The sequence below is a fragment of the Pneumocystis murina genome (assembly GCF_000349005.2).
Source record: "Pneumocystis murina B123 chromosome Unknown supercont1.3, whole genome shotgun sequence".
NCBI lineage: Eukaryota > Fungi > Ascomycota > Pneumocystomycetes > Pneumocystales > Pneumocystaceae > Pneumocystis > Pneumocystis murina.
In genome coordinates, this window is record NW_017802361.1 from 329,191 (window position 1) to 357,142 (window position 27,952).

The following is a 27,952-nucleotide window of genomic DNA, read 5'->3' on the forward strand; positions in this document are numbered from 1 at the left end:
TTAAAAAATCACGAATCAAAAAACAAAAAAAAGATATATATATAATAAAGAAAAATAAAGCTATTACTTTATAGTTTCTCCTCTTAATTTCTCTTATTTATTTCTTTTTTACATCTAAGCTTTAAAACCAATATCGTGTAAAAAAACAATCGTCCAGAGGGATATTCAACGTATTAAAAATGATGAAATTGAGAATATCAGCATATTTCAATAAATAATAATAAGGAGGATCTTGTAAGTATTTTTAACGTATTTTTCATGTCTATTTTTCTACTATTTCTAACTTGAAGTAGTTAATAAGCTTGTATATTAGAGGATATTTTCAAGAAGTAAAAATTTGTTAGAGGTTTTTTAAGAACTTATAATAAGGATAATTAGGCATGAAACTGGACGAATTATCTCTTTCGTCGCTGTTAAATGAGAAAAAAGGGGATTTTGAAGGGTTGGATGAGATCTCTAAGGATTCTAATGGATCGTCGGAATCATTTGGAAATCAACAGGATAGAAATGAAAAAGAGGAAGGAGAAATTAGTGATAATTCTGTTTCTGACAAGAGTTGTGGTTTTGTTAGTGGTGGTGGGAAAAGTAGGAAATTTTTAGTATATAATTATTTTAGATTAATTGTATGAAAGCATTTTTGAAAAAAAAAGGATTTCTTAATAGGATTCCATATAGAAAGTAGGTATTGTTGAAAACTTTGTTTGATTTATAAGTTTGGAAAGGAATTATCGAATGAGGAGTAATCCAATCTTATACCCACATTTATATCAGTCTATTTTTTTGCAAAATAGTATAATTGTTTTTTTAAAAAAAAAGAGAATCTTATTTATTTAGATTCGAATCTTAAGCTTGAAGGGAAATTGGCACTTGAGTTTTTATCTTCTCAAGGGATTTCTTTTGAATATTTGGTTCATTTAGGAATAAATAGGGATTTTCTTTGTAAAATATTCTTAGAAGCTGGTTTATCATTACCAGAAACAGAAAATATCCAAAGCAAAAATGTAGTGAAAGAAAAAAGGGATATGGGTGTTGGTCTAAAAGATGATAAAGAATTAACAAAAATATCTTCTTTAAAACCTCAAAAAGCCGATATTGTTGATCATATAAAGGGTTTTTCGGATACGTCTGTTTCCCAGAAGAGTTCTAATAAAAATTTGGGTCAACATGTGGATTCAGATACTTTTTTACAGAATATTCGTAATTCTATTAAAAATAAAATACAGATTTCGGAAAATATTCAGAAAAATGTCTCTATATCGCATAAAAGAAAGCACGTGTCAACCCTTGATTCTAAAAACGAGGATTCCTTTACTCCTCGAAAAAAATTTGGTTCAGAATCTCTTGCTTCTGTTGTGATTGAACTTTCAGATGATGATAATGATGAAAATAGTGGCGATAATAATAATAATTGTGATAATATTAGTAAAATTAAAAAGCCTTTGGAGTCTGAAAATATAAAAAATGATGCTATTACAAAATTAAAACAAAAAGAAGAAGAAATCAAACGTATGATGGAAATAATTGCTAAATTGGAGAGCTCAAAAAAGATGAAAAAAAAACCTATCGAGGATGCTAATCATATTCCTGGTTTTAATGCTACAAATATAAATGAAGAAAACTCAATTATATTTAATACTAATCAAGAAAGAAAAGAAGCATCTAAGGACTCTGAGGATAAATCGAATGAGATTGCGTTGCACGAAAAAGAGCAAGTTCTTCAAGAAAAGCTGCATAAAATTAATATGCAGCTTTTTCAAGAAGAATTGTTGATTCAAAAATTAAAAAATGAGCTTGCTGAGGCCGAGTCTTTATTTCAAAAGTCGTTTCAAATAAAATCTGATATTCAAATACAATTAAAAGATTTTAGAAAGTCTCATGATTCTATTGATAAGGTTAAAGGGGATAGCAAAGTTTCATCAATAAAAAATCTGGAAAATTCTCATTCTATATCTGAAAACTTAATTACTGTTGCTGATTCTAAAAGTATTTAAAAAATCATTTTAGTCAAATATTCACTTTTTTTAGATGAAATTTTTATTTCATCGAATAATATTTCATTATCTAATCAAAATAATCATGAAAAAGTTGAAAGTGTTGATTTTTCTGATGACAATGATAAGATTAAAACTTTTAAAAAAGCATCAGGGACTCAAAAAAAGGCTGTAACTACTTGTTTTGTGCACGAAGAAATTAGTAGTTCAAAAAATGATGAAATTTCTTCAAAAATTAAAAATCATGACAAGCTTTTTGCATCGACTAATATGGATGAATTATCAGAAACCTTTAAACATGATAAAAATGACCTTTCTGAATCAATATTAACAAGTCATTCTCAAAAAAATGTAATTATCTCTTTACAATCAAAAGATGTTATTGCTAATAAAGTAAATATTATTTTTGATTATGAAAAAAGTTTTAATTCTGGTTTTAGGGCTGTTTTGTTTTCTATAAAGAGTATTCTAGTCCACTACGGATTTTTCATGCATTTAGATATCATCCCCACTTTTTATCATGGGTAAAGGGAGGATTTCTCTCACGAACGTATAGCACACGTTCTGATCCTAATAAAAAAGTTTGTGTTTTTGAAACGGCTGGAGGTGTATGTAATGATGATTCCTGTAAATTTTTACATTTCAAAGAAATTGGACAAACTGGTATGTTTATATATTATAATTTTTCATCTATGTTATAACGATATATTTATGATATTCTAGACGATCAATTTCTTGTAGAAATGAGTTCATTTCCAGTTGGAGAAACAGAAGAAGAACGACAAAGCTATTTTTCAGGCTTACGTGCACTAATTCAAACTTTGCGTGCATCTTATCCTCACGATACAATAAAAATAGCTCAGTCGATCATTGATTATCGTAAACAATTTCTTAATGATTCATCTCGTGTCATATTATTTTAATTATTGCATTATTCTTTTATATACATTATTTATAAATATATATTGCATTCAATTTTATTAAGGAATATTGGAACTGCTGCATAAGATTTATTTCATTATATTCTATGATTATATTAACTACTATATTTTTGTATAATTTTTTTACTAAAATTTTTTTATTTTAGTTTGGAACTTAAAATTTTTTAGCTCCAATAAAAAAAATATTTAATTAAAAATTAATATAGGGTTATTAAGGTTTGATATATTTAACGTTGAGGTTTTTTTTGATATTTATTAGTATAATGTTTTTATAAAAAATTAATATAAATTTGAGATTAGGGAAATTTACTTTTTTTGTCTAATAAACTTTGAAAGATAAAGGATTAGTGAATTATTTCTTAAATTTTGGTCTCTGGTTTTCTATTTTCACTTTTATTATATTATTTACGACCAATATATGTTAAATTTTGAAAAATTTTGTGAAAAATGTATATGAAAGAATCGCAACAAATGCAAAGTTATTTCGATATCAGCTATTTGATAGACGATATCTTTCTATTAGGCACAATAATTTTTGCCTTTGTGAGTTTTTTTTGTATTTATTTATAGTTTAATTTTATTTTAGATAGGATGGATTATTACAGTAATTTCGTTAATAGTTTCGAATGTTAGAGAAATAGATCTTCCATATTATTCGTGGTGGGTCACTGTATATCAGTTTTTTATTATTTTCTGTGTTATTACAGTGATTTTATCAAATTCTGGAAATACGTACCGGATTGCTGTATGATTTTTATGATATATTGGTTTATTATTTAAGTAAAATAGTTGGTAGGATTAATAACAGTTGCATTATTTTCCCAAGCATTATTATGTGATACTATGTTATATTATTCAAAGCCATCTCAACGTGCTATTGCTTCTGGATGCATTTTTCTTTCTATTGTTGACGTGGGTTTCACTATGATCAATTTATTTATGTCTTTGTACTAAAATTATAAGGTTTTATGGATATTATATTATGGAACTTCAAATGATTCTGTTTATCATTTATGGACGAATTCATATATATCTGAATCTTCTGAAAATATTGAGAAGAACTTTATTTCTAAAGTTACTTCGGATAAGGATATAACTAGTGATGATAATCATGTCGCAATGACATATACGACTCAAGAACATCGTCCATTAAATTTTTTGGATAGCACAGTAAATAGTACTGCTGTACAGCATGAATATCCACATAAAGTGAAAGCTATTTATTCATGTGAGTTTTTTGAATAAGAAAAAAAAAGACTTTAATGGTTCTTAGATAATGCAAATCCGGATGATCCTAGAGAGATATCATTTCATAAAAATGAAATCTTAGAGATATCTGATGTTACTGGAAAGTGTATGTGTTTTTTGTTTTTTTTTGAAATATTTTATAGATAAAATTTAGGGTGGCAAGCTCGAAAACATGACGGAACTGTAGGAATCATTCCTAGCAATTATGTGCAGTTAATAGTAAATTGATATTACGTTGAGATTTTTACTGGTTTTATTATTGAATATTAGAAACTATTTGAATGTATTTAAAGATGCAAGAAATGAAATTTTTAATACAAATATTTTTTTATGCTTAATTTTATAAGTATTATATTATTTGAAATTTACATATCAAATTTAAAATGTTTTGGCATTTATAGTTTTTTTATAGGAATTCTAGAGTAGTCAGAATTTTGGAAAATTAGATATGATAGTCAAATGTGTAAAAACTAATAGATTTATGTACGTTTTTTTATACGACTTTCTATAAAGTTTAGTTTTAAAATAATAAAAAAATTATCTATCTTATTTTAAAACATCAAGAATTAGTTGTGTTATTTATAGGTGTTTTTATATTTCTTTTTATTCAATGCTAAGTCATTTTCATCTTCTGAATCAGAGCGAGTATCTTTAGCATTATGTCCTGAAATAACCTGCCATGTAACCTTTATAATAAGACATAACCAAAAAAATAAAATAATTTCTAATGCTGTAAGCAATGCTAAAAATGACATATGAATTTTTTTGGTAAAATAAATATTGTTTACAGGATCCCATTTATGTGTAATGATAACACCTGCATCTTTATATGTTGAATATACTATGAATACAAACAAAATATGCCTCGTAATAATCCATGAAAGAAAAAATATAAAAAACGATAAATTACACGTTTTATGCATTTTCAAATACTTAAGCATTTTTGATAACTATGAAATTAGAATTTAAAAAAGTTGCTATAAAATACATACCGGTAAAAAAATATCAGATAAGTCCATAATACACATGACTGCATTTCCAACCTGTGTAAAGTGATAGATATAACTCATGAATATAAGGGTGCACGTGATAATATGATGAAAAAACATTTCGTAATAATCCTTTCTTCGTTTTTCAATATTTACAACAAAAATTTGCTGAATCCAAAATGAAAATTGAACAAGATAATACCACTTAATATGTGGTTTAAGATCTACTTGAGGGTATTGAATCCATAATTGTTTAGGATTAAGCCAATATGGACTATTATATGAAATATACTAAATATTTTAACTTCAACATATCTTTTTAAATATTTATTTACCATCCCAAAACTCCAGAAAACAACATAATATATGAAACTCCATGTCTGTTCTGAAAATCTATTAAGATTTCTAGTTGATATAATTCCATGATTCCGACCAAAAGGAATAAAAATATGACGTATACAAACTTCTCGCATAAGTGTAAATAAAATTACCCAGAATCCAACAAAGTACCAGTCATCTTTTCCCTTGCTGCACAATTGAGTTGCTGAATTACAGTAAGATAATTTAAGAAGCTTCTTTGTAAAATTCTGAGAAGTAAATATATGAATGCAAATAATAAAAAGTATTGTTGCTATTAGGATTTCTCATCAAATCAGTATATTTATATATAAAAAAGTATAAAAATATACTTTGTTGATAAACTGCAAAATATCGAATATTTTGCTTAATAAAACGCCCAAAATTCAAATATGAAAGCTGTTTATCTTTCTTTATTCTTCCATCTGAATATTTTTTCATATTTAAAACAGAACCCGAGTCAGCTTTATTAGTTTTAAATATTTAAATCCAAAATTTCAAAAAATTCTCTAAAATATTCAATATTTTGTCTTTTTTTATTCTTCTTTTCGGTATCCTTATGTCTAAAGATAAAATATTCTTATCTAAATATTATTTTTCTAGTTATCTGATCTTTATCTTCTAAAAAAATATTTAAATATCATCAATATAACTTGTAGATCTGATCCGATCAAGAATCTAAGCAATATTTATAAAATTAAAAAAATGAATCTTTAAAATTAAGAAAAAAAGATATATTTGTTTTTTAAAGATGCTTACTCTTTTTTAATTGAATGGTTTATTTTTCTGTATTTTTATGAATATTTTAGATAAGATATTTTTTAAATAATTTTGATTAATGGGTTATTATATGGGTTAATTGTTTGTTTATGTTTGTATTCTATGATTTTCTATGAATTTAATAAGTTTTTTTATAATATATTTAAATATATGTTGATTGTTTTAAAAAAGAAAATGTGAAAGATTAAATATGAGAATGTTTTTTTAAATAAAACTTTATATGTTAATTTACTGTTTTTATAGAAAATAGAAAGTATAATGTTTCTTCTGTAAAAAATTTATTTAAAATAAGCATGTTTTATAATTTATTAAAAAAATTGTAATATTTTACCAAGTTAAAAATTCATTTTAAAGATCTAAGGTATTTATTTATTAAAGAAATTGGGAGTATATGAACCTTTGGAGAATTACATATATTTCAGAAGATAAACATGAAACATTAAGTCAATTTTATTCTATTGAACGGAATGAAATTTTTGAAAAATATATGAATTTATGGAAAGAATTGAAAGGAGTTGTATCATTTCCTATAAAAGTTGGTTTAACAAGATTTTTATGAAAAAGGTTGATTGAAATTTAATATATTCCTAGTATTCTAGTGAACTTGCGTCTTATAAATTAATTACAATTCATTGGTGCCGACAAGATAGCTGTGTAAGGCCACCGTTTGCTACAATTCCATCAAATGGTATTTATATAATGATATATCCATTAGATGCTTCAAAGATGTTCTTTTTTCCATAAACATATTAATATTCTTACTATTTTTAGGACATTTTCTACTTTAAGTTTTTTAAAAGATTTATGGAAGAATAAAACACCCACATGGGTAAGAAATTTATTATATGTTTTGTTCTTTATTATTGTTTCAGGAATCCTTTGTTGATAATAAAACTGGAAAGTTATATTATGACTCTACGATTTCATCAAGTTCTTTTTTATTGGATTTAATTTGCATGTTTAATAGGCATTTATGTGATCAAAAAGATATAGAAAGTATTGGTCAAATTGAACTTTTTATTTATCCTTCATCAAAAACAATAGTTGTAAAAATAGTATGGAAATTGCGTCTAAAAAGTTTGGATTGGAATAAATATTCAAAATTTTTGCAAAATACATCAGCACATGTTGAAATTGGGCTTCTTGAACCAATTTCTAATGTCACTAAAAGGATTAAATATCTTTGGAGAAGAGCAGTTCTTGGACAGTTTAATATACTAGGTATATATTTCATATTTTTTTTTTAAATTAAAAGATATTAGAACCATATACTACATTTTTTTCTAATGATTTTCTTGATAATTCTTTTATTCATTCTGAAGTTATTTCTTCCAAAGGGTTTCATAGAAAAATTCGATCTAAAATAACTATTTCAAAGTTACAAAATGATACTTGTTCTTTATACATCCTTTATTATCTTCCTAAATTCGTATATGTTGATAAATATCAATTAGAAAATCTGGTTCATTTCAATATTGGCAATCTTAAAAAAATCCATTTTATACGAGGAGAAACAAATCTTGAGGCTGCGTCTTGGCAATTAAACAAATGGGGAAGTCTAATATTGGTTGAAGCTTTAACTCATCAAAATATTTCTTTTTTTGTCGATTTACCTATTCATCTTCGCTATTATTTACCTATGAAGAATAAATTTCACACTTTTAACCTTTCTCTTCCAACTTCTTTTTATTTTTGTGAATCATTACAAGGTATGGTCTGTTTTTATCTTTTTTTTCAAATAAAAATTTATTTTTTTTCTATAAAAAGATATATCTACTTCTCAATCACCTTTTTCATCTAGTTGGCAACTATTTCATGATCATTTTTCAAAAAATGGCACATTTCATTTTTTGCATCATTCAAATCATAACTATTCTACTTCTATGACAATTCATATACCTGTTCTTAATTCAAGTCATATTTTATTCGTTCAAATTGGAACATTTTTAGTCATATTAACATCCTTTCTATATATATTACTTAAAATCTTTATTTCATCTCAAAAATCTGGGATATTTAAACATAAAATCATATAAAGATTTGATAGTTTTGCTTTACTTGCCATAGGCAACTCTCGATATCTTGAATATTTTATCAAAATCTTGAAAATAAAAATGGGAGGAAGAGCAGAGAAGGGAACACCTAAATGGCTTGCAAATCGTATGAAATCAAAGGGTCTTCAGCGTCTTAGATGGTATTGTCAAGTTTGTGAAAAACAGATGCGTGATGAGAATGGTTAGAAAAAGTTTTTTATATATTTCTGAAAATACTTATTTTTCTAAGGTTTTAAATGCCATACTCAGTCAGAAGGTAGAAATATCTGAAAGTATTTAAGTTTTAATTGTTTTTAGCACATGTTAGACAAATGTTATTGATTGGGGAAAATCCAAACCGACATATTCATAATTATTCAGTAGAATTTAAAAATAACTTTATTCAATTATTAAGGACATCTCATGGTGAAAAACGAGTTCATGCAAATCATTTTTATCAGGAGTATATTGCAGATAAGGGGCATTGTATGTGAAAAAATATATAAAAAAAAACAATAAATAATATATACAGTAAGAATGAATGCAACCCGATGGGTTACATTAACAGAATTTGTAAAATATCTTGGATATGAGGGGATATGTAGGGTTGATGAAACGGATAAAGGGCTGTATATTTCATGGATTGATAATTCACCTGAAGCGTTACGCCGTCAACAGTCTATTATCAAAAGAGATCGTCAAGATAAGGGAGATGAAGAAAGAGAACTTAAAATGATCAATGAGCAAGTTGAAAGGGCAAAGAAGATGGTAAAAGATGACGAACAGGATCATGAAAATGTTATAAAAGAATTAAAAAGAAATGAAAATAAAATTTCAATTTCATTATCAAAACCATCTGTTCATCAAGAAAATGCCTTATCTATTTTACAGGAAGATGAAAAGTCTCGTTCTAATAAAATTTCTTCTCTAAAAAAGCAGGAAAATGTGTTTAAGACTTTAGCTAGATCTACTCCGCCAAAACAAATACAAAATAAGGAAAAAAAACCATTAACTACTGCAGAAAAAATTATTTTAGAAGAAATGGAAGAGCGTAAAAGAAAGGAAATGCAAAGAGACAATCATTTTGATTCAAAACGGCGTCGTGTTCATCTTAACTGAATTTACTATTTTTATTTCGCAGAAATATCTTGAAATATTTCCAAAAGTCTTTATAAACAAAAAGCATATATTTGAATCTATATTTCTTTTTTAATCAATTCTTAAAACTAATATTTTTTTCAAATTTATTCATTTTAAAATTCAATTTTAAAGTCATTCATTCTTTGACAATATCAATCTATAAAATATATAGTATTTTACTTTGGTTTAAAGGGACTTTTCAAATTATATCTTATTTTTAATATTTTTTTTCAAAATTTTTTTTTTATTTTAGTTTCTATATACTAATTAATTAATATTTTTGGAAAGGCGCTGGTTATTCTTAAACACAGTTCTGAATCAAAATCTTTTTATTTTATATTTATTTTTTTTTTCTTTATACCGCTTTCTATTGATTTTTTTCCGAACTTGAAAAAATTCAAATGTTCTGGATATGGATAGTGATATAGGGAGGTAAATATACATAAAATATGTCTTTATCTAGTATAAAATATATTTTAGATTTATTTTGTCTATTCCTCCTGTTACTTTATTTCTTTTATCTAGTACACTATTTATTTCTATTGCACCTCTTTTAGGGATTGCCAGAGCATCTCAATTGGTTAATATATGGCCATATACATTGAAAGGACAATTATGGAGATTGTTTACTGGTTTTTTTTATGTTGGAGGCGGCTTAAATTTGGTTATTTCACTTTTTTCCCGTATTCAAATACTTTTATATATATTTATTAATATATTGCTTGTAGTTTATCGGTTTAGCTATGGAATTGAAACAGCGTATTTTATAGGGAATATACCAGAATATTCTTTTTTTTTAGTATTCAATGCTGGTATAATTCTGGTGAGTAAACATATTAAAAGAAAATTGCTCCCCGTTTCTGCCCCACTTTCGATTCATTTTAATGGAATGTTGGGTTCTGGTGAGAGGAGAATATTAAATTGGTCACTTTTTATCTATTTGTTGTTGGATATAATGATAAAAGTAGACATCACGAGGGTTTGAGATGGTTTATATTCAATTTATTTATATAAACTGGTTGTTGGCAATCGACATTTATACTTTAAAATAATAAAGCATTTGGTTTTTAACTATTTTTAGTTTTTAAGTTATTTTATTTCTTCTATATCATATTTTACCGCGCTAAATTTGTCCATTTGTTATTTTTGGAGTCAAAGGAATTTGAATACGATTACTAATTTATGGTTTTTTCGAATAAAAGTAGTGGATTTGTATTAGGAAAATAATTTTTAATTTTATTAGGGACGATATTTACCTTTTTCTATGCTTTTACTATCATTTTTTATGGGTGGGCTTTTTTCTGTTATGCAAGATGCATGTGGTTTATTAAGTGCACATCTTTATGAATTTCTAACCAATATATTGCCTTCTAGTGGAGGACCTCGTTTGACAGTACCAAGATGGTTTATAAATCTTTTTCCATTAGAAACTCCACGCATTATAAGAAGGCCTTTTGGTGTTTTATTTAATAATCAGCGAAATGTTCAAAATTTACCGCCTATGAAATCCGCTTTTAAAGGAAAAGGACACAAGCTATACTGATTTGAAAAATAATTAATATATTTTTATATACATTACATATATTATCATATCTCTTAAAAATAAATGCATAATGATTAATTATTAGTTATAAAAGCTTTGTTTTTATGCATTCTATATGAAATTAATTTTTAATTCTTTTATGTATTTTAATTTGCATTAATATTAAATGTAGATTTATACTCTTGTATTATATTTACTGGTCTCTGATCATTTATCTTATTTTTGGATGAATCCATCGTGTTCTTTTATTCTAGTAAGTAAAAGTATTAAAATAATTAATGTTTTACATATAATAATTGGGTATCATAAATATGATTTGTATAAATTTCTTGGTTTGAAATATGAGATTGATTCTCCAATTTATTCCTTTCATTTTTTATATTCGAATTATTGCTTGATATTTGGTCAGTTACGTATGTTTTAGAAAAGTTATCATCTGTATTATTAATAAATGGATTTTGAATTTTTGAAATAAAGTTTAATTTAGAAATATTTGTCATATAAGCCTTTTCATTTTTCAAACTTTCATCATCTTCCTTTGAAACAATATCTAGCAAAAAATCAAACATATCTGACTTTGATATTGCATTTGCAATATCTGATTTTTGTAATATTCGTCTTTTATTTTCTTTTGCATGAATCCATGCACGTAATGTAAGCTCTTTAATAAAAATATCACATCCTTTTGCAAATAAAATAGGTACTTCCGTAGATATCATCTATATATATTATTTAATATGAAAAATATACCTCCATTTAAATACTTTAACATTTTCGTCTATCTTCATTACTTTCTAAATCAAATTATATATAATAACCCTATATAAATAACATAGATAATTACTTTTATTCTTGCTAAAGGCAATGGATGGACTTTAAAGTCATAATCTTTGTTTTCTATTTCTTTTATTGCATTTTGCCAGTAATTAATAAGTATGTTCTTATAATGACCTGTAAGACCTACAAAAATAAACAACATATACTTTTTTACTTGTAATAAACCTTTGTATACGTTTGAGAATGGATCTGACTTAGTTATGGGAGAAGTATCACAAAATGATATGTTTGGATTATATTTTTTAATAAAATCAGTATTTTTTGATCGGGTTTTTTTATTATTTTCACAAGTATGTTCCTTTGAGGCCATTAAAAGTGTATATTTCGCCCTATCTAGAGCTGTTTTATGGAAATTAGCAGTTTATTAAAATTATAAATTTTCAGAGGTTAAATATATAAGAAACGGGTGGTTATAAAAATATATAAATATAAAAAAACATTATATTAATATTTAAGAAATATAAAGGTTCATCCTAAAATCCCAATGAATCCTGCACAACTTTGTATCGCTTTCTTTGTTTAGCTTTATGCGGGAAAAAGAGCATCTTTATAATTGAAGTAAGGTGCCTAGCAATTGGTAAAAAGATATATTTTTCAGCGACCCAGGAGATTATATAATTGAATATTGCAAGACCTAAAATAAATAAACAAAAATCGAATTTTAAATATGAAAGTTCCAATATTTCGTATATCCAAGTTGCAGGTTTAAATAGAAAATAAGTGACAGTGGAAATAGAAAAAAGTATAATAAAGACAAATATTTCTAGAAACATTTAGTATTTTCTAAAAAAAAAAGATTAAATATACTATTATGATAAGCAGGCTCACGATAAGGAGGTCCGATATTTAATATGAGAGCAATCAAGATATATTGATAGCAAGAAAACAAAAATAAAGAAGAGTTATCAGAGTTTGAAATATCAAAAAGATCGGAGCGAGGTAATGGTTTTTGATACCTAATTATACAATTAAAAAATTGAATTATAATATTTGAATATACCAATTTTGTATACGGACGAGGAAATATACAGTAAGTTGTAAAGATATTAATATACAAATATGTCCTATAAGTGAGCCGATAACTCTTTTAGAAATTAAACTTGCAGCAGGACGTTTTTTGATCAATTTAAGATTTGCTTTGGATTTTCCCACTAAAATTTTTTAGTATTATTTAATAGGAAATAAATCCTACTTGCTATAGCAATAGGAAACACGAGTATTAAATCAATATATAAATACTAAATTCATTAGATGTATTTTTTAGGAAAGAAAAATATACTTGAAAATCGCCGAGATTAGATGCAGAGGAATAAAGAATACTAACAGTCATAAATTGTATGGCTGAATAAAGTGCCATGTATTTAAAACAGCTAAAACTAGTAGCAAGCGATGTTCTTCCCTCACTATGAAATCAATTATTAATATAATATTATATGGTGATACAAACCGAATAAGATCTAAAACACAACTAATATTATAGACTTTGCTTGCAAAGGCAGAAACAATGGATGCTTCTGTTTTTGAAAAAGAAATTCCTGAATTTGCTGACTTTAATGCACCACAATCATTGGTGCCGTCACCACAAAAACCTACACAATAACCCAAAGATTGTAATTTTTTTACTAATAATTTTTTCTCGTTAGGAGACATACGAGCAAAAATCTGAGTTTTTATAAGCATCTAATATATTAGATTTTTTTGTTTTTTAATTTAATACTTGCCTTTTCTAAAACAGTATATGGAGAAAATTTAATCATCCATCTGAAAACATCTCCAGTAATTGCTAATGAATATTTTTTTGGGACGTAAGTTTTGTAATATGAAGAATCATCTAGATCAGAAGAGTTATATTGGGGCTAAAATCTGATTAGATTATAAAATAATATGGGAAATAGTCACTATAAATGCTTCATTGTCTAACAATATTTTTGGATCTTCTACGTTTTTCCAAAGCAATTTAGCGTCAAAGGAATTAATATTCCCTAAAAGTATGTTAATAAATTGAAATATATATAAAAGCATAAAAGCCTTGAATAGACGCAATATATACATCTTCATCTTGTTGTATTATATTGCACTTTTTAGAAACATTAATAGATGTTAAAGCGTTATCACCGGTGCACATAAGACATCTTATATTGGCATTTTTAAGTGTTTCTATAACATCGGCTGATACGGGTTTAAGTTTATTTTCAAAAATAATAAAGCCAATAAATAATAAATCCTTTTCTATTTCCTCTCTTCTCATTTTTTGAGTTTCAGCCCAAGATACATTAGAAAGAGTTTTTGTTGCACATGCAATTATTCTGAAACCATGGAGTGCATAATAAGAAAGAACTTCGTCATAATCTTCAGGAACTAAGTGATGTTAAAAAATTATGAAAATTTATTTTCTTATTTACAGCTATTTTCCTGACAAACATCTTTCATTATTTCTGGTGCACCTTTTAAATAAACATGCATATCTGTAGAATTAAACTTTTTAACTACAACACTCATTCTTCGTAAATGAGAAATAAATTGAAAAGATTTTATAATGCCAAATTCAAAAGTAGAAATGTTCTAGAAATATTTAGTTATTAAATTTTAGTAAAATAAAGTACTTGAAAATTTGAATCTTTAATATCATTAATTTGAAGATCTTTTTTAGGTTTAATTATAGATGATATAATTTGTTTATCGGAAATTTGAACAGCATCTTTATTTTTAGAGTTTTCAAAATGAGCATCTAAAGCTATATGTTCTTGATTTTCCTCGTATATCCATCCAGTAAAGCCGAACATTTTTATATCTAAAGGATCGCCAATCAATTTATTGTTTACAAATCTTAAAGAATGGCAGGTTGCCATAGCATAAAGCATGGCATTTTCCTTGTTAGTAGGACTCAAGTTATTGTAATTAGATGTGTAAAATGATAATGTTTGTGCCTTGTTATGGATTTCTCCTAATCTATATAAAAATATGTTTAATAATTAATATAAATATTTCTATAGTTGTAACCTATTGGTAGAATCATCCACTACTTTCACTCCTAAAACGTCAAAACCATCTTCTGTTAGTGTTCCTGTCTTATCGAAACACATAACATCTATTTTCCCTGAAATATTTACTCTATTAAAATTGGTATATATTTTACATATTTAAGTTAAAGGACATACTTTGAAGGACTAATACAATATATCTGATGTTTTTTAAGTCTTGAAACTGCAAAATTAGTTTCAATTATTAAAGTCGCAGGTAAAGCAGGAGGAACAATTATTGTAATTAAATCAAGACTTCTAAGAAATATAAGATTCCATGTAATCTAATGATTATTAATATAAATTAGAATATAAATAAATTATTACCCCCATTTGAACAAATCTTATAGTGTTGACAATAAAGCCACATAAAGCAATTATTGCCATAAATGCTACAAAACGCAGTGAATCTTGATAAAATTTGAAACTAAGAGGCTTTTCTGAAAGCATAGATCTTATTAAAATGCCTTTTGCAGTATTAAATCCTGTTTTTGAAACCATTGCTAACGCTCTTGCTTGATGGTATTTAAATGATTTTCGAGCTTGGATAATTTTAGTTCCACAAAAAAGATAATGTTTGGATAATTCTTTAGGTACTTCTGTTTCTATCTCAACAAGCGACTTTATAGCATTTTCCGGAACAAATATCTTGGAAACGGGAACAGATTCACCTTATTTAGTTTAAGATTTATTAAACATAAATTATTAAAATTCACCAGTTAGAGAGCTTTCATTTACTATACAATCACCAGTTAACAATATAGAATCACAGGGTAGGATTGATAATTCCGGATCAGATATGTCAAAAATGTCGCCCGGCACTAATTCGGAAGATAGAATAGAAACCCCTTCTAATGTTAGTAACTCTCAATTGATTAGAATATAAATACATGTTCCATCACGCAAAACATTAACATTAGTTACGTACCGAGACATTAAACGAAATGATCTTATATTCTAAGAAATGTTTAATTTATTAGAGTAAAATAATGAAAGAAATCACCTTTTTAGTTTTTACTAGAGAAACTATAATATTCACGATTGTAATAATAAGGATACACGTTGCATAATAATAATAGGTATCAGACATCCACAATATTATAGAAAATAATTGAAAAATATAAAAATAATGAAGAATCTAAACAATTGTAAGAAAGAATAATTTACTATTCAAATAAGCTATTATATACTTCATTCACTAATAATCTAATAACCGAATTTTCCTGTATATCTATGATATTTTTTCCAAAGATAATTTCCCTGATATTTTTTGTATGAGTAGTTAATCCTTTGGTAATATCTTCAATAGAGAGTATACGACGAGGATCTTTCCAAGCATAAGAAGGCAAAAACTTTTGATGTTTTGGAGAATAAATAATACGAATATAGCAATAATCGATATATCTTAAGTAAGATCTTTCAAGTTTCTTGTCTTCGTTTTGAGATTTATCATATACATCTTGGAATCCTTCATAAATAGGAAAAATGAAGTCACCATGGTCTTCTTTTTTAACTTCTAATAAACTTATTTCTTTATATTTATTCTTATATTATTATTTTTTAGTTTTAACTCACGAAAAACACTTACTTCAATAGCAACCCATTCGCAATTGTTTAAAGGAGTACGTTTAAATATAAATCGAACCCTCAATCTCGGTATCCATAGGAAAATTAAATATATAAACTCTCCTGATAATATACAACATATGTAATAAATAAATTGTCTTGTTTTATTAATATTAATCCCTGAAATTATAAGATAGTTTTCATTGTCTAATTTTATTTCTTGAATATATTTCTCTTCATCTGCATAAAAATTGGACGTTTTCAAATTTTTATATTTATTTTTAATCAATGGATCCATTATTTGTTTGTTTTCTAAAAATTTACTTGAAGTATCTGATATAGACGATTGTGTATGACATTGAAAATCACTATTTAATTCTTTATTTTCATACGAAATATCCGTTTCTTCGAAATTTTTATACATATTACTTTTTTCATCTAATGAATTATTTTGTGTACTATTTATAACAGTCATTTCTACTTTCTTTAGATCAATAAAAATGTATTTTATAGAAATAAATAATCAAAAAATACCTTATTTCCTGCTTTTCTGCTTATTTTCTTAGAAAAATTCTTTTTTATAAATATTCATCTTACATTGATTTTTAGACTTATTAACCTTAAAATTACCTTATTTTGATTTGGATTTTTAACAAGATTCTGTAATATAATTAAATAGAAGATAAATTAATATATTTTTTATTTTTTGTTATTTTTTCCAAAAAATAAGAGTTTTTTTCTTTAAGCAGGTTAATTTTTTACGATTTTTTACTTAAAAGTTTAATTTAGTAAGAAAAATAGAAAATTGATAAAAATATATCTAAATGAACATAAACTATGTATTTAGAAACATTAAATACGGAAAATAGTTTTATGAAATTTTCAGAGGCAGAAAGAATAGTTAAAGCATGTGGAGAAATAGTTTCAAATTTGATTCGTATTTATGAATCAGGTCAATATAATAATATAAATCTTAATGCAATCAAACAGGGTGTTTGTAGAAAATATAAATTATCTACTCAGCCTCGTTTGATGGATATTATTTCAGCGATCCCAGATTTTTATAAACCTTATTTATTGTCAAAATTAAAAGCAAAGCCAGTTCGTACAGCAAGTGGAGTGGCACCGATTGCAGTAATGTCTAAGCCTCATCGGTATGTGAAATAGAATATTTTTATACATTTTTTTTATAATGAAGATGTCCACATATAGCTATGACAGGAAATATTTGTGTGTAGGAAAGAAATAATGATTAGATTTTGTTTTATAGAATCATAGATATTGTCCAGGGGGGCCGGATTCAGATTTTGAATATTCTTCTCAATCATATACAGGTTATGAGCCTACTAGTATGAGAGCAATTCGTGCAAGATATGATCCATATGAACAAGCAAGAGGACGAATTGAACAATTAAGATCATTAGGACATACAGTTGATAAGGTGGAATATATTATTATGGGTGGAACATTTATGTCATTACCGGAAACATATAGGGATTGGTTTATTTCGAATTTACATAATGCATTATCGGGTCATACGACATATGATCTAGATGAAGCGGTTAAGTTGGATTATATGGTGTTATAATTCTTAATTAATTAAGAAGTTAGATTTTCGGAGCACTCAAAAACAAAATGTATAGGTATTACTATTGAAACAAGGCCGGACTATTGTTTAGAACCGCATCTTGAGTTTGATTTGAAAGTATTTTTGAGTTGTAATTAATTATTTTCATTAGTTCAATGTTGCGTTATGGTTGTACTCGTCTAGAAATTGGTGTTCAGAGTGTATATGAAGATGTTGCAAGAGATACCAATCGGGGACATACGGTTAAAGCTGTTTGTGAAACATTTTGTTTAGCAAAAGATGCTGGATTTAAAGTTGTATCTCATATGATGCCAGATCTACCGAATGTAGGTATAGAAAGGGATCTTTATCAATTTAGAGTATTTTTTTAGCTATATGATAAACAGTTTTAATTTATTGTTTAGGAATATTTTGAAAATTCTGCATTTAGAACTGATGGGCTTAAAATATATCCTACTTTAGTAATTAGAGGAACAGGTACGAATTTTAATCCTGTATTCTTACATTATTATTTATAATAAAGGATTATATGAGCTCTGGCGTACTGGAAGATATAAAAACTATACCCCAAATGTTTTAGTAGATTTAATAGCCAATATTTTATCCATGGTACCTCCGTGGACTCGTATCTATCGTATTCAAAGAGATATACCTATGCCTCTTGTTTCTTCTGGTGTTGAGAATGGAAATTTACGGGAATTAGCTCTTAGTCGTATGAAAGATTTGGGATGGACTTGTAGAGATATTCGTTCACGAGAAGTCGGTATACAAGAAATTCATCATAAAGTTCGTCCAAATCAAATTGAATTCTTACGAAGAGATTATATGGCTAATGGCGGTTGGGAAACATTTTTAAGTTATGAAGACCCCGAACGTGATATTTTGATTGGATTACTTCGTTTACGTCGTTGCTCTTCTGCAACTACTTATCGACCTGAATTTCGTGTTTGTCCAACATCAATTATACGAGAACTTCATGTCTATGGTACTGCTGTACCTATTCATGATAAAGATCCAAAAAATTTTCAACATCAAGGTTTTGGTATGCTTTTAATGGAACAAGCTGAACGTATTGCAAAATATGAACATGGAAGTCAAAAAATCGCTGTCATTTCCGGTATAGGAGTTAGATCTTATTATCGTCGTTTAGGTTATGTTTTGGATGGTACATTTTTTATTCATTTTTCTTGTTATCTTAATTTCTTTTTAGGTCCATATATGTCTAAATCTTTAAATACTCTTTCAATTAATGCATTCTAAAATACAAAATATATACATTCTTCTTTTATATAAAAATACTTTTATTTATTTTAACTTCTATCTTTTTAAATAATACTATATTATATTTTCTTATCGCTTGATAAATTTAGTTTGACTTGCCTGGTTACCACAGTGATCATCCTTATATGTTGTCAGAGTAACGCCCTTCTCTATAATAGTATAGCAAAATTGTCTCTAAATTAAATAGGTGCACATGGGTGTTCCATTATCGGGTTTTCATCGCACGGAGACATGAACTTTCTGTGACAATAGAAATTTAAGTTGTTTTCATTTTTATCTAGCCATTTTATACGGCTAAAAGGCATTATATTTGTGAATTTTAAAGGGGAGAAGTTGTATTTAAAGGGTTTAAAAAGTTATTTATTTTGGGAGTTAAAGTATTGAATTGAAAGGTTTTGTTTATTATAATTATTTTGAAAGTTAAAGGTAGAAACTGTTTTAAAAAGAAATTGGTAAGAAAATGGGAGACGGGGCCTCAGCACCCTTGGGACTAACTCGGGAGAGCATTCAGAGTATGTATTGGGTAAGTTTTATGGAATATATGTCTAATGTATGCGTAATGATTAATAATGCAAAATAGCGTTGGCAGATGTTGAGAAATCAGGGTGCAACGGAAGCTACTGACTTGGAGTTTTCCCAGTTGTCAATTGTCCTTAAGGCAATTCAGCAGGCTCAGCATATTCGTCATCAAAATGTGAAATTAGTTCAATCGGCGGGAAAATCAGAAGAAAGAAAGACGCCTGAAATAGGAATAGATAAAAAGGAAGAAGTATTGGAGACGGAAAAACAAGAGGTTTCAGGTGGATTATCGCAGACTACATTTACGCCAGAACAATTGGTGACGTTGAGGAATCAGATTTTAGCGTTTAAATTGATATCAAGAAATTTACCAGTACCGGCGAATATTCAACAAGCACTTTTTGTAAATAAGCCTACGGATTTTTCAGTTTCTCAGATATCCCAGGGGAGTTCAATGGGTTCTAGTACTTTAGGTGAGGGAGAAAAACTTAATCAGATGGAAGATGTGAAAGAAAAAATACAAGATTCAGAATCAATAGATACAGTAGCGCGTGAATCGATGGCTATGAAAGGCTGTAAGACATTGGGATTGTCTACGTCTACATTATTTAATCAAGAAGGGCTATATCGTAGAGTTTTAATACCGAGTTTAATGCCCAGTGGAATTGATCCAAGAAAAATATCGCAGGAAAGAAAGCAAGCGATTGCGCATAGAATGGCTAAAAGGATTTCTGAATTGGAAAATTTCCCTGGGACTCTTGAAGATATTTATGTTACGAATACAGGAAAAAGGAATCGTAATTTTGAAAATTTGAATCCTTCAAGCAGGTTAAAATTAAAAGCGTTGATTGAATTGAAATCGTTGAGATTACTTGAGAAGCAAAGAATGTTACGGGATGAAATTATATATTCAATGGCACATTTTAATACCTTGACAGCTTCTGCCGATAGAGCTGCGTTTAGAAGAATGAAAAAGAGGTCTCTTAAGGAATGCCGTCTTACTGAAGCCTTAGAAAGACAACATAGAACGAATAAAGAGCAGATACAAAAGCAGAAACAAGTAAGTTATCTCCAAGGGATTTGTTCGCATGGATATGATGTTATACAACGACAAAAATCTTTGCAAGCAAAGATCTTTAAGCTTGGTCGATCTGTGCTTGCATATCATTCGTATATTGAAAAAGAGGAATCTAGACGGTTGGAACGAACTGCAAAGCAACGTCTTCAGGCGCTTAAAGCGGATGATGAAGAGGCATATCTTAAATTGCTTGATCAAGCGAAAGATACACGTATAACTCATTTGTTAAAGCAAACTAATGCATATTTGGAATCACTTGCCCAGGCAGTTAAAGTTCAACAAAATGAGTTTGGTCATGATGATCATGATTTATCGAATCAAAATGAAGATGAAGATAAAAAGATCGATTATTATAATGTTGCTCATAAAGTAAAAGAAGCAATTATCGAGCAGCCATCATTATTACTGGGTGGAAATTTAAAGGAATATCAGCTTAAGGGACTTCAGTGGATGGTGTCTTTGTATAATAATAGGCTTAATGGGATTCTTGCAGATGAAATGGGTCTTGGAAAAACAATTCAAACGATATCTCTTATTGCATTTCTTATAGAAAGGAAAAGGCAAAATGGTCCGTTTTTGGTTATTGTACCTCTTTCGTATTTTCAATATATATTTATCCTTTTCATTTTTTTTTAATTATTCTTTTAGAACGTTGACGAACTGGACTTTGGAGTTTGAAAAATGGGCTCCTTCCGTTTCAAAAATTGTTTATAAAGGACCACCACTCATTCGAAAACATATTCAGCATCAAATTCGACAAGGAAATTTCCAAGTTCTTCTAACTACATATGAATATGTTATAAAAGATAGGCCTGTGCTTGGAAAAATTAAATGGGTTTATATGATTGTTGATGAGGGGCATCGTATGAAAAATACACAATCTAAACTTAGTTATACCTTAACTACTTATTATTCATCAAAATATCGATTAATTCTTACAGGTACGCCTTTGCAGGTAACTTATTTAATATTTTAGAGAGTAAAAAATAGTTTATATGTTTAGAATAATCTTCCTGAACTTTGGGCTTTATTAAATTTTGTTTTACCAAAAATCTTTAATTCAGTAAAAAGTTTTGATGAATGGTTCAATACACCGTTTGCGAATACAGGCGGTCAAGATAAAATAGAATTATCTGAGGAAGAGTCTATTTTGGTTATTCGTAGATTACATAAAGTTTTACGACCATTTTTGTTACGACGTCTTAAAAAAGATGTTGAATCAGAATTACCTGACAAGGTTGAAAGAGTTATCAAATGCCAGTTTTCTGCTCTTCAAAGTAAATTGTATTCTCAAATGAGAAGAAGTGGGATGTTATATGTCAATTCTGGGGAGAAAGGGTAATTTTTAAAAATATTCATATAATACATGAATCATATTTTTTTAGTCGTAAAGGTTTGCAAAACATTGTTATGCAGCTCCGTAAAATTTGCAATCATCCTTATGTTTTTGAAGAAGTTGAAAATATTGTTAACCCGGAAAGAGTTAGTGATGATAATCTTTGGAGGGTTTCAGGCAAATTTGAGTTTTTAGATAGGGTTTTGCCAAAGTTTTTTAGAACAGGACATAGGGTATTTGAAAGTTTTAACTTTTTTTTATTAAATATATATTAGGTGTTAATTTTTTTTCAAATGACTACTATTATGAACATTATGGAAGATTATTTGAATTTCAAAGGGTACAAGTACTTACGATTAGATGGATCCACTAAAGCAGATGATCGTTCCGCTGCAATGAAGGAATTTAATCATGAAGACTCTGATATTTTTATATTTTTATTAAGTACTCGTGCAGGCGGTTTAGGTCTTAATTTACAAAGTGCTGATACTGTTATTATTTTTGATTCTGATTGGGTAAGATTTTCAATATTTCATTCTGGTTTAACAAAATAGAATCCTCATCAAGATCTTCAAGCTCAAGATCGTGCTCACCGTATAGGACAAACGAAAGAAGTACGAATACTGCGACTTATTACAGAAAAATCAGTTGAAGAAAATATTTTGGCAAGAGCTCAGTATAAGCTTGATATTGACGGGAAAGTTATTCAAGCGGGAAAATTTGATAATAAGTCTACTGCAGAAGAAAGGGAAGCTTTTTTGAGATCTTTATTGGAAACAGAGAATGATGATAATGCTGACGGTGGTGAAGAAAATGAAACATTTGATGATGATGAATTGAATGAAATAATTGCCCGAGATGATGAAGAGCTTTCTATTTTTCGTGAAATGGATGAAAAATTACGTTTAGAGTCACCATATGGACCTGGAAAAAAATTAGAACGTTTAATGACTGAAGATGAACTTCCAGAAGTTTATACAAGAGACGAATGTCTTGAGCCAGATGAAGTACTGTCTGTAACAGGAAGAGGTGCTCGTGAACGTGTTCAAATTCACTATGACGATGATCTTACGGAGGAACAATGGCTAGAGGTTTTTATTGTTAAATTATTAAGACTATTTGTATTAATCTTTCTTAGGCTATTGATAATGATGAGCTTACTCTTGAAGAAGTAAAGCAGAAAAAGCGTGAAAAGGCGGCAAGACGCCTGGAAAATAAGTTGAAAAAACAAAAATTAATGTCTAATTCTTCAAATAGTTCTGCTTCAGGAGGCGATGTAATCAAACGTAAACGTGGTCGATTAAGAATAAATTCTAGTAATTCTAATAATGACGAGCGGCGAAAACGTCAAAAGGTCTTTTCTAGTTCTCAAGATAAAGTAGATTTTAGGTTTTTTAATTTATTCTGTTCTAATTTTATCATTTCTAGCCTCAAAAAAGTAAAAACAAAAATTCTGTTGATTTGTCAAACTCGGAGAAATCTCTAATTCTAAAAGATATATTTCAAAAATGCTATGATGCTGTTATTTCGTCTGTAGATTCTGAAACCAATCATTCTAGATCCGAAATGTTTTTGGAATTACCTAATAAACGAATTTATCCGGATTATTATATGTTGATAAAAAATCCTATTGCTTTAAATAAAATAAAAAAACGCCTTGACAGCTCGTATTATACTTCACTTGATGATTTCAAAGCTGATTTTTATCAAATGTTTGAAAATGCACGAACATATAATGAAGAAGGTTCTATGATTTATGATGATGCTAATGCTTTAGAGGTAAATTATTTATTATTTTTTCTTTATGATTATAATCTTTAAAAGAATGTGTTAAATCGTAGTATTGAAGAATTTGCATCGGAATTTATAGATAAACCGTTGAAAAAAACTTCTGTTTCATCTAAAAATACTTCCAATCATGTAGATAATACTACCAGTAAGTATCCATTTATAAAATTAACCTTTTATCCTGATCTTTATTAAGCACATGATACAACAACTGATCTCTTAAATAGTGATGTTTCTGATTAAAATAAATAACTTGTTAATATATTGTTAAATATTAATTTTATATATATAAGTCTTATACTACATTTTCTTCATCTTTATATTTAAAAAATAGGTTTTCAACACACATTTATTTCTATTTCTCTTTATTTTTTTCATTTTTTTTTTCTTTTTTCAAAATTATCTTAATTATAAATTAAGGTTTTGACGTCTCTTGCCTTAGTTTTTTTCTGAAAATTACTTTTTAATGCCATGAATGTCTTCATATCTTATGATTTCTCTTTAATAATCTATTTTAATACATATATTAAATATTAATTGTTTGTTTTTTGAACATGTCAGATCAGCTCAATAATGGATTAAAACCACTCTCTGGTTTTGTTATATGTTGTACATCAATTCTCTCTGAAATTAGGGTATATCTAATAGATAGAATTAATATGAGTGTTTATGTGGTATTTTAGGTGGATTTGGCTTTGAAAGTGCTGAAATTAGGTGCTATTTATGTGCAAGATTTGACATCTCAAGTAACACATTTGATTGCGGGTAAATTAAATACACAGAAGTACAAAGTAGAAAATCCTATGAATCTTTTTACTTCTTCTAATAGTAAAGTATGTTGCAATGTATAGAGTAGATGTGAAAATTATGCATATTGATTGGATTTTTGATATATATAAACAATGGCTTAAGGGAGATGATATTAGTCTTTTGGAGGTAAAATGAATAATATAATATTGTTTTTTAAGTTATAAAAGTACGAAAAAAGATATATTCTTCCTCCATTTTATAATTTGTTAATTTGTGTTACAAATATTTCTATAGAACATAGGGAAGAAATAGAGCAAAAAGTTATAGATCTTGGGGGAAAATATACACGTGATCTGACAAGAGACACTACTCATTTAATAACGAGTAATCCAACTGGAAAAAAGTATGAATTTGGTGTTAAATGGGGTATTAAAATTATTACACCTGAATGGTTTTGGCAAAGTATTGAACGGGGAGCCTGTTTAGAAGAGCGTTTGTTTGACGTTCATATGGCGCCTAATGAGGTTGGGAAAGGAGCATGGTTTCCAGCACAAGAAAATGAGAAAGATGAAGATAAACAAATATCTTTGAAGAGAAGAATTAAGAAAATCAAACTTGATCTTAGCCATCAAGTTTGGAATAATATAGTAAATGAGGGAAATTATTTAGAAAATAATACTTTTAAAGATAACAATGATTTTATACCTATTCATACGACTCCGGAGATGGAAAATAGTAAAGTGAATGGAATGTTTCGGGGATTATATTTTTATGCATGGGCTTTTGATAATAGAAAGGTTTTTTTTTGCTTTGTAATAAATATGCTAATGTTATGAAAAGACAGAAATTCTTCAAAACATAATTAAATCACATGATGGTACATGGTGTAAAACGATTCAAGATTTTCCTGATGAACCTGTTCATATATATATAATTGTTTCTCATGACCTTCCGAGATCTAAGTTTATAGACATTCCCAGGGGATTCTTTGTTACAGAATGGTGGATTGAAAGATGTTTACACAACAAAAAATTCATTGATCCATCTGAACATCTTCTTTGCTCTCCTTTACCTTGCGATTTCCCATTAGAAGGTAAATTATTTTATTATATTATTTTTTTTAATTTTATGAAGATATGAAAGATTTTTCAATATGTCTTACTGGATTTTCTGGAATAGATTTGATGCATATTAGTAAACTTATTGTCTTATTAGGTATTTTATTATATTTTTGGAATTATTTTATGGAAATATAAATATAAATAGGTGCAAATTATTATGAAAGTCTCAATAAAAAAAGAAATTTACTTATATATAATATTAATTCTGAAAAAAGTAAAAAATACATAAAGGCGAAAGACTGGAATATAAGAATAGTATCTCAAAATTGGTTATGGGAAGTTGTGAAACAAGGAAATGTTATTAATTTTGATGAATGGGAAAAAAAAAATGAGTTTGAAAATAGATTAGATGGTGGTATATATATATATATATATATATACATTATTGAAACTAAATATTTGAAGTAGAAACCAATAATTATGATGATCATCAATCCAAAATATTAGCTGGATCTGTTCTATACTTCTATAGTATAAAAGAAACGGTAATGTGTTTAGATGATTGTATATTTATAACTTTATTTAGACTTATATGAATGAAATGCTAATTCTAGCGAGAAAATTAGGTGCAAAAATATCCAAAAGACTAGATAATTTTGTTACTCATATAATCTGCGATGAATATTTCTTGAATATAAATGAACAAACAGATATTTTCATTAAAAAATGTAAGGTTGTGTCTTCTAAATGGCTTTTAGAGTGTCAAAAACATATGAAAAGGTTAGATGAACAAGATTTCTCTAATATACGAAATATTGAGAAAATAATTAAGGATTTTGGCTATGAGAATTTAGATATTATGGAAGGAAAATATGATATCAAAGCTACAAATATGAATTATTTACCAGATTTATTAAAAGACAATAGTTCTGAAAAAAGAAAAAAAGAAAAAATTAAGGGAAGATCAACTGTAAGTGTAATAGTATTAGTAATTCCGAAACTTAAAACTATAAGAGTTTATCAATTATATCTACAAATACTCCTATAATTAGTAGTACGCATAAAAATGATTCTGACGTATTTAATAAAAATAAAATTATTCAGTCTGAATATGTAAAATACGAGGATTTTGATGCTTTGTATGAAAAAATGCAAGTACTTGAGAAACTTAATAAGATATAATTTTATAAACAATTTTTTTGAATTTGTCTAATAGTCAAATGATATATTTTCTATATAAAGGTAAAACCATATAAACAATATACTAAGAGGCATAAATTATTGCGATTTAAGATAAGTTTCGTTAACAATATATTGGTTTTCGTATTAACGTATTTTGCTCCATTTGATTTTTTAACCATTCTATTGCTTCTTGTACTCCTTCTCTTTTCCAATAAATAATTTAGAAAAAAAAAGCTTATGTTTTACCCATTAATAGCACTTGATGGCATAATATGATTTTTACATCTCTCTAATTTTCCTGTAACATTATTAAAAGCTATCTTTATCTCTTCAACTGTAAGTGATCCAGATACATCTTGCTTATTAGCTAGTATCAATATAGGAATTTCTTTGATGTTTTCATGATTGGCTATTATTTCTAAATATATATATATATATAATAATCATTAAATTAGAGATTATACCAAAAATATCTTTGGCTTCTTGAATCTTTTTCTTTTCTGATGAATCCACTACTAAGATAATAGAATGACATTCTGAAAAATATGAATACCAAAGACTTCTTAACGATGATCGTCCTCCAAGATCCCAAAGTTGAATTTTAGTTTTATCCACTGTAATTTTTCCAACTATTCATATTAAATTAAACACAAAAACCTACATATTATAGTAATACTATTCTGTCCAACCGTAGGAATGATATTATTTGCTGAAAATATATAAGTATTATTATAAATACATTTAACTTTCTCAAGAAACGTCTAAATCTATAAAAAACTATTTTTTGCACGCTTTAATCTATCTACTGTTTTTCCTGAGCTTTCTAGCCCTATAATAAGTATCGAATATGATGGTTTTTGATTCCATCTGGTATATAACTCTTTAATTAATGTATACATTTTTTTTCTTTAAAAATTCCTAAAA

The 27,952-nt window shown here is 27.3% G+C and overlaps 12 protein-coding genes across 12 annotated transcripts; 8 read left to right on the forward strand and 4 right to left on the reverse strand.

Moving 5' to 3' along the window:
- Positions 1-380: 380 nt before the first annotated feature.
- PNEG_00997 (hypothetical protein) lies at positions 381-3,029 on the forward strand (the record flags this gene model as incomplete). The annotated part of the gene is made up of 7 exons (XM_007874720.1): positions 381-585; positions 633-678; positions 723-790; positions 835-1,983; positions 2,026-2,384; positions 2,432-2,654; positions 2,715-3,029. The coding sequence occupies 7 exons, from the start codon at positions 381-383 to the stop codon at positions 2,912-2,914; spliced, it is 2,250 nt and encodes a 749-aa protein (XP_007872911.1). The 3' UTR covers positions 2,915-3,029.
- A 336-nt stretch (positions 3,030-3,365) lies between these two features.
- PNEG_00998 (hypothetical protein) lies at positions 3,366-4,434 on the forward strand. The gene is made up of 6 exons (XM_007874721.1): positions 3,366-3,475; positions 3,519-3,677; positions 3,722-3,844; positions 3,896-4,160; positions 4,206-4,286; positions 4,335-4,434. Exons 1-6 carry the CDS (start codon positions 3,380-3,382, stop codon positions 4,406-4,408), a joined length of 798 nt encoding a protein of 265 aa, XP_007872912.1. The 5' UTR covers positions 3,366-3,379; the 3' UTR covers positions 4,409-4,434.
- Positions 4,435-4,675: 241 nt separating this feature from the next.
- On the reverse strand, positions 4,676-6,156 carry PNEG_00999 (hypothetical protein). The gene is made up of 4 exons (XM_007874722.1): positions 5,859-6,156; positions 5,505-5,812; positions 5,173-5,460; positions 4,676-5,130 (listed from the first exon to the last, which is right to left on the reverse strand). Exons 1-4 carry the CDS (start codon positions 5,965-5,967, stop codon positions 4,756-4,758), a joined length of 1,080 nt encoding a protein of 359 aa, XP_007872913.1. The 5' UTR covers positions 5,968-6,156; the 3' UTR covers positions 4,676-4,755.
- Positions 6,157-6,697: 541 nt separating this feature from the next.
- On the forward strand, positions 6,698-8,342 carry PNEG_01000 (hypothetical protein; the record flags this gene model as incomplete). Its single annotated transcript, XM_007874723.1, has 6 exons — positions 6,698-6,841; positions 6,898-7,034; positions 7,078-7,135; positions 7,179-7,527; positions 7,569-8,015; positions 8,074-8,342. The coding sequence occupies 6 exons, from the start codon at positions 6,698-6,700 to the stop codon at positions 8,340-8,342; spliced, it is 1,404 nt and encodes a 467-aa protein (XP_007872914.1).
- A 78-nt stretch (positions 8,343-8,420) lies between these two features.
- PNEG_01001 (hypothetical protein) lies at positions 8,421-9,458 on the forward strand (the record flags this gene model as incomplete). The annotated part of the gene is made up of 4 exons (XM_007874724.1): positions 8,421-8,541; positions 8,590-8,616; positions 8,658-8,825; positions 8,872-9,458. The coding sequence occupies 4 exons, from the start codon at positions 8,421-8,423 to the stop codon at positions 9,456-9,458; spliced, it is 903 nt and encodes a 300-aa protein (XP_007872915.1).
- Positions 9,459-9,708: 250 nt separating this feature from the next.
- PNEG_01002 (hypothetical protein) lies at positions 9,709-11,047 on the forward strand. Its single transcript, XM_007874725.1, has 5 exons — positions 9,709-9,911; positions 9,960-10,162; positions 10,208-10,302; positions 10,561-10,680; positions 10,723-11,047. Exons 1-5 carry the CDS (start codon positions 9,892-9,894, stop codon positions 11,020-11,022), a joined length of 738 nt encoding a protein of 245 aa, XP_007872916.1. The 5' UTR covers positions 9,709-9,891; the 3' UTR covers positions 11,023-11,047.
- A 121-nt stretch (positions 11,048-11,168) lies between these two features.
- PNEG_01003 (hypothetical protein) lies at positions 11,169-12,169 on the reverse strand (the record flags this gene model as incomplete). Its single annotated transcript, XM_007874726.1, has 5 exons — positions 11,169-11,264; positions 11,310-11,741; positions 11,787-11,816; positions 11,867-11,982; positions 12,025-12,169. The coding sequence occupies 5 exons, from the start codon at positions 12,167-12,169 to the stop codon at positions 11,169-11,171; spliced, it is 819 nt and encodes a 272-aa protein (XP_007872917.1).
- Positions 12,170-12,332: 163 nt separating this feature from the next.
- On the reverse strand, positions 12,333-16,920 carry PNEG_01004 (hypothetical protein; the record flags this gene model as incomplete). Its single annotated transcript, XM_007874727.2, has 19 exons — positions 12,333-12,622; positions 12,667-12,815; positions 12,860-13,010; positions 13,052-13,097; positions 13,139-13,262; positions 13,307-13,539; positions 13,581-13,715; positions 13,759-13,841; positions 13,888-14,217; positions 14,262-14,421; positions 14,463-14,808; positions 14,860-14,970; positions 15,018-15,163; positions 15,207-15,550; positions 15,596-15,727; positions 15,770-15,836; positions 15,883-16,017; positions 16,070-16,423; positions 16,468-16,920. The coding sequence occupies 19 exons, from the start codon at positions 16,918-16,920 to the stop codon at positions 12,333-12,335; spliced, it is 3,789 nt and encodes a 1,262-aa protein (XP_007872918.1).
- Positions 16,921-17,238: 318 nt separating this feature from the next.
- Positions 17,239-19,302, forward strand: PNEG_01005 (elongator complex protein 3). Its single transcript, XM_007874728.1, has 8 exons — positions 17,239-17,599; positions 17,644-17,679; positions 17,724-18,011; positions 18,057-18,137; positions 18,185-18,392; positions 18,438-18,510; positions 18,557-19,198; positions 19,244-19,302. The coding sequence occupies exons 1-8, from the start codon at positions 17,283-17,285 to the stop codon at positions 19,291-19,293; spliced, it is 1,695 nt and encodes a 564-aa protein (XP_007872919.1). The 5' UTR covers positions 17,239-17,282; the 3' UTR covers positions 19,294-19,302.
- Positions 19,303-19,774: 472 nt separating this feature from the next.
- On the forward strand, positions 19,775-24,370 carry PNEG_01006 (hypothetical protein; the record flags this gene model as incomplete). The annotated part of the gene is made up of 11 exons (XM_007874729.1): positions 19,775-19,837; positions 19,895-21,507; positions 21,560-21,866; positions 21,915-22,249; positions 22,297-22,480; positions 22,523-22,762; positions 22,802-23,338; positions 23,386-23,625; positions 23,676-24,026; positions 24,072-24,183; positions 24,232-24,370. The coding sequence occupies 11 exons, from the start codon at positions 19,775-19,777 to the stop codon at positions 24,276-24,278; spliced, it is 4,029 nt and encodes a 1,342-aa protein (XP_007872920.1). The 3' UTR covers positions 24,279-24,370.
- A 219-nt stretch (positions 24,371-24,589) lies between these two features.
- PNEG_01007 (hypothetical protein) lies at positions 24,590-27,028 on the forward strand (the record flags this gene model as incomplete). Its single annotated transcript, XM_007874730.1, has 10 exons — positions 24,590-24,670; positions 24,719-24,826; positions 24,870-24,971; positions 25,013-25,582; positions 25,626-25,878; positions 25,920-26,000; positions 26,052-26,261; positions 26,312-26,391; positions 26,433-26,816; positions 26,861-27,028. 10 exons carry the CDS (start codon positions 24,590-24,592, stop codon positions 27,026-27,028), a joined length of 2,037 nt encoding a protein of 678 aa, XP_007872921.1.
- Positions 27,029-27,149: 121 nt separating this feature from the next.
- PNEG_01008 (hypothetical protein) lies at positions 27,150-27,927 on the reverse strand (the record flags this gene model as incomplete). Its single annotated transcript, XM_007874731.1, has 5 exons — positions 27,150-27,231; positions 27,275-27,446; positions 27,493-27,657; positions 27,705-27,789; positions 27,835-27,927. The coding sequence occupies 5 exons, from the start codon at positions 27,925-27,927 to the stop codon at positions 27,150-27,152; spliced, it is 597 nt and encodes a 198-aa protein (XP_007872922.1).
- Between the last annotated feature and the right edge of the window lie 25 nt (positions 27,928-27,952).

Bases quoted from the DNA above. Each gene is read 5' to 3' on its own strand.
- PNEG_00998 (XM_007874721.1), top strand. From the start codon at position 3,380: ATGTATATGAAAGAATCGCAACAAATGCAAAGTTATTTCGATATCAGC. The intron at 3,845-3,895 runs GTGGGTTTCACT...TAAAATTATAAG, and splicing joins TTTTTCTTTCTATTGTTGAC to GTTTTATGGATATTATATTA. The intron at 4,287-4,334 runs GTATGTGTTTTT...GATAAAATTTAG, and splicing joins ATCTGATGTTACTGGAAAGT to GGTGGCAAGCTCGAAAACAT.
- PNEG_00999 (XM_007874722.1), bottom strand. From the start codon at position 5,967: ATGAAAAAATATTCAGATGGAAGAATAAAGAAAGATAAACAGCTTTCA. The intron at 5,813-5,858 runs GTATATTTTTAT...TGATTTGATGAG, and splicing joins TTTTGCAGTTTATCAACAAA to AAATCCTAATAGCAACAATA. The intron at 5,131-5,172 runs GTATGTATTTTA...CTAATTTCATAG, and splicing joins TATCTGATATTTTTTTACCG to TTATCAAAAATGCTTAAGTA.
- PNEG_01002 (XM_007874725.1), top strand. From the start codon at position 9,892: ATGGATAGTGATATAGGGAG. The intron at 10,303-10,560 runs GTGAGTAAACAT...AACTATTTTTAG, and splicing joins TCAATGCTGGTATAATTCTG to TTTTTAAGTTATTTTATTTC. The intron at 10,681-10,722 runs GTAGTGGATTTG...TAATTTTATTAG, and splicing joins TATGGTTTTTTCGAATAAAA to GGACGATATTTACCTTTTTC.
- PNEG_01005 (XM_007874728.1), top strand. From the start codon at position 17,283: ATGTATTTAGAAACATTAAATACGGAAAATAGTTTTATGAAATTTTCA. The intron at 17,680-17,723 runs GTAGGAAAGAAA...ATAGAATCATAG, and splicing joins ATGACAGGAAATATTTGTGT to ATATTGTCCAGGGGGGCCGG. The intron at 18,393-18,437 runs GTATTTTTTTAG...TTTATTGTTTAG, and splicing joins GGGATCTTTATCAATTTAGA to GAATATTTTGAAAATTCTGC.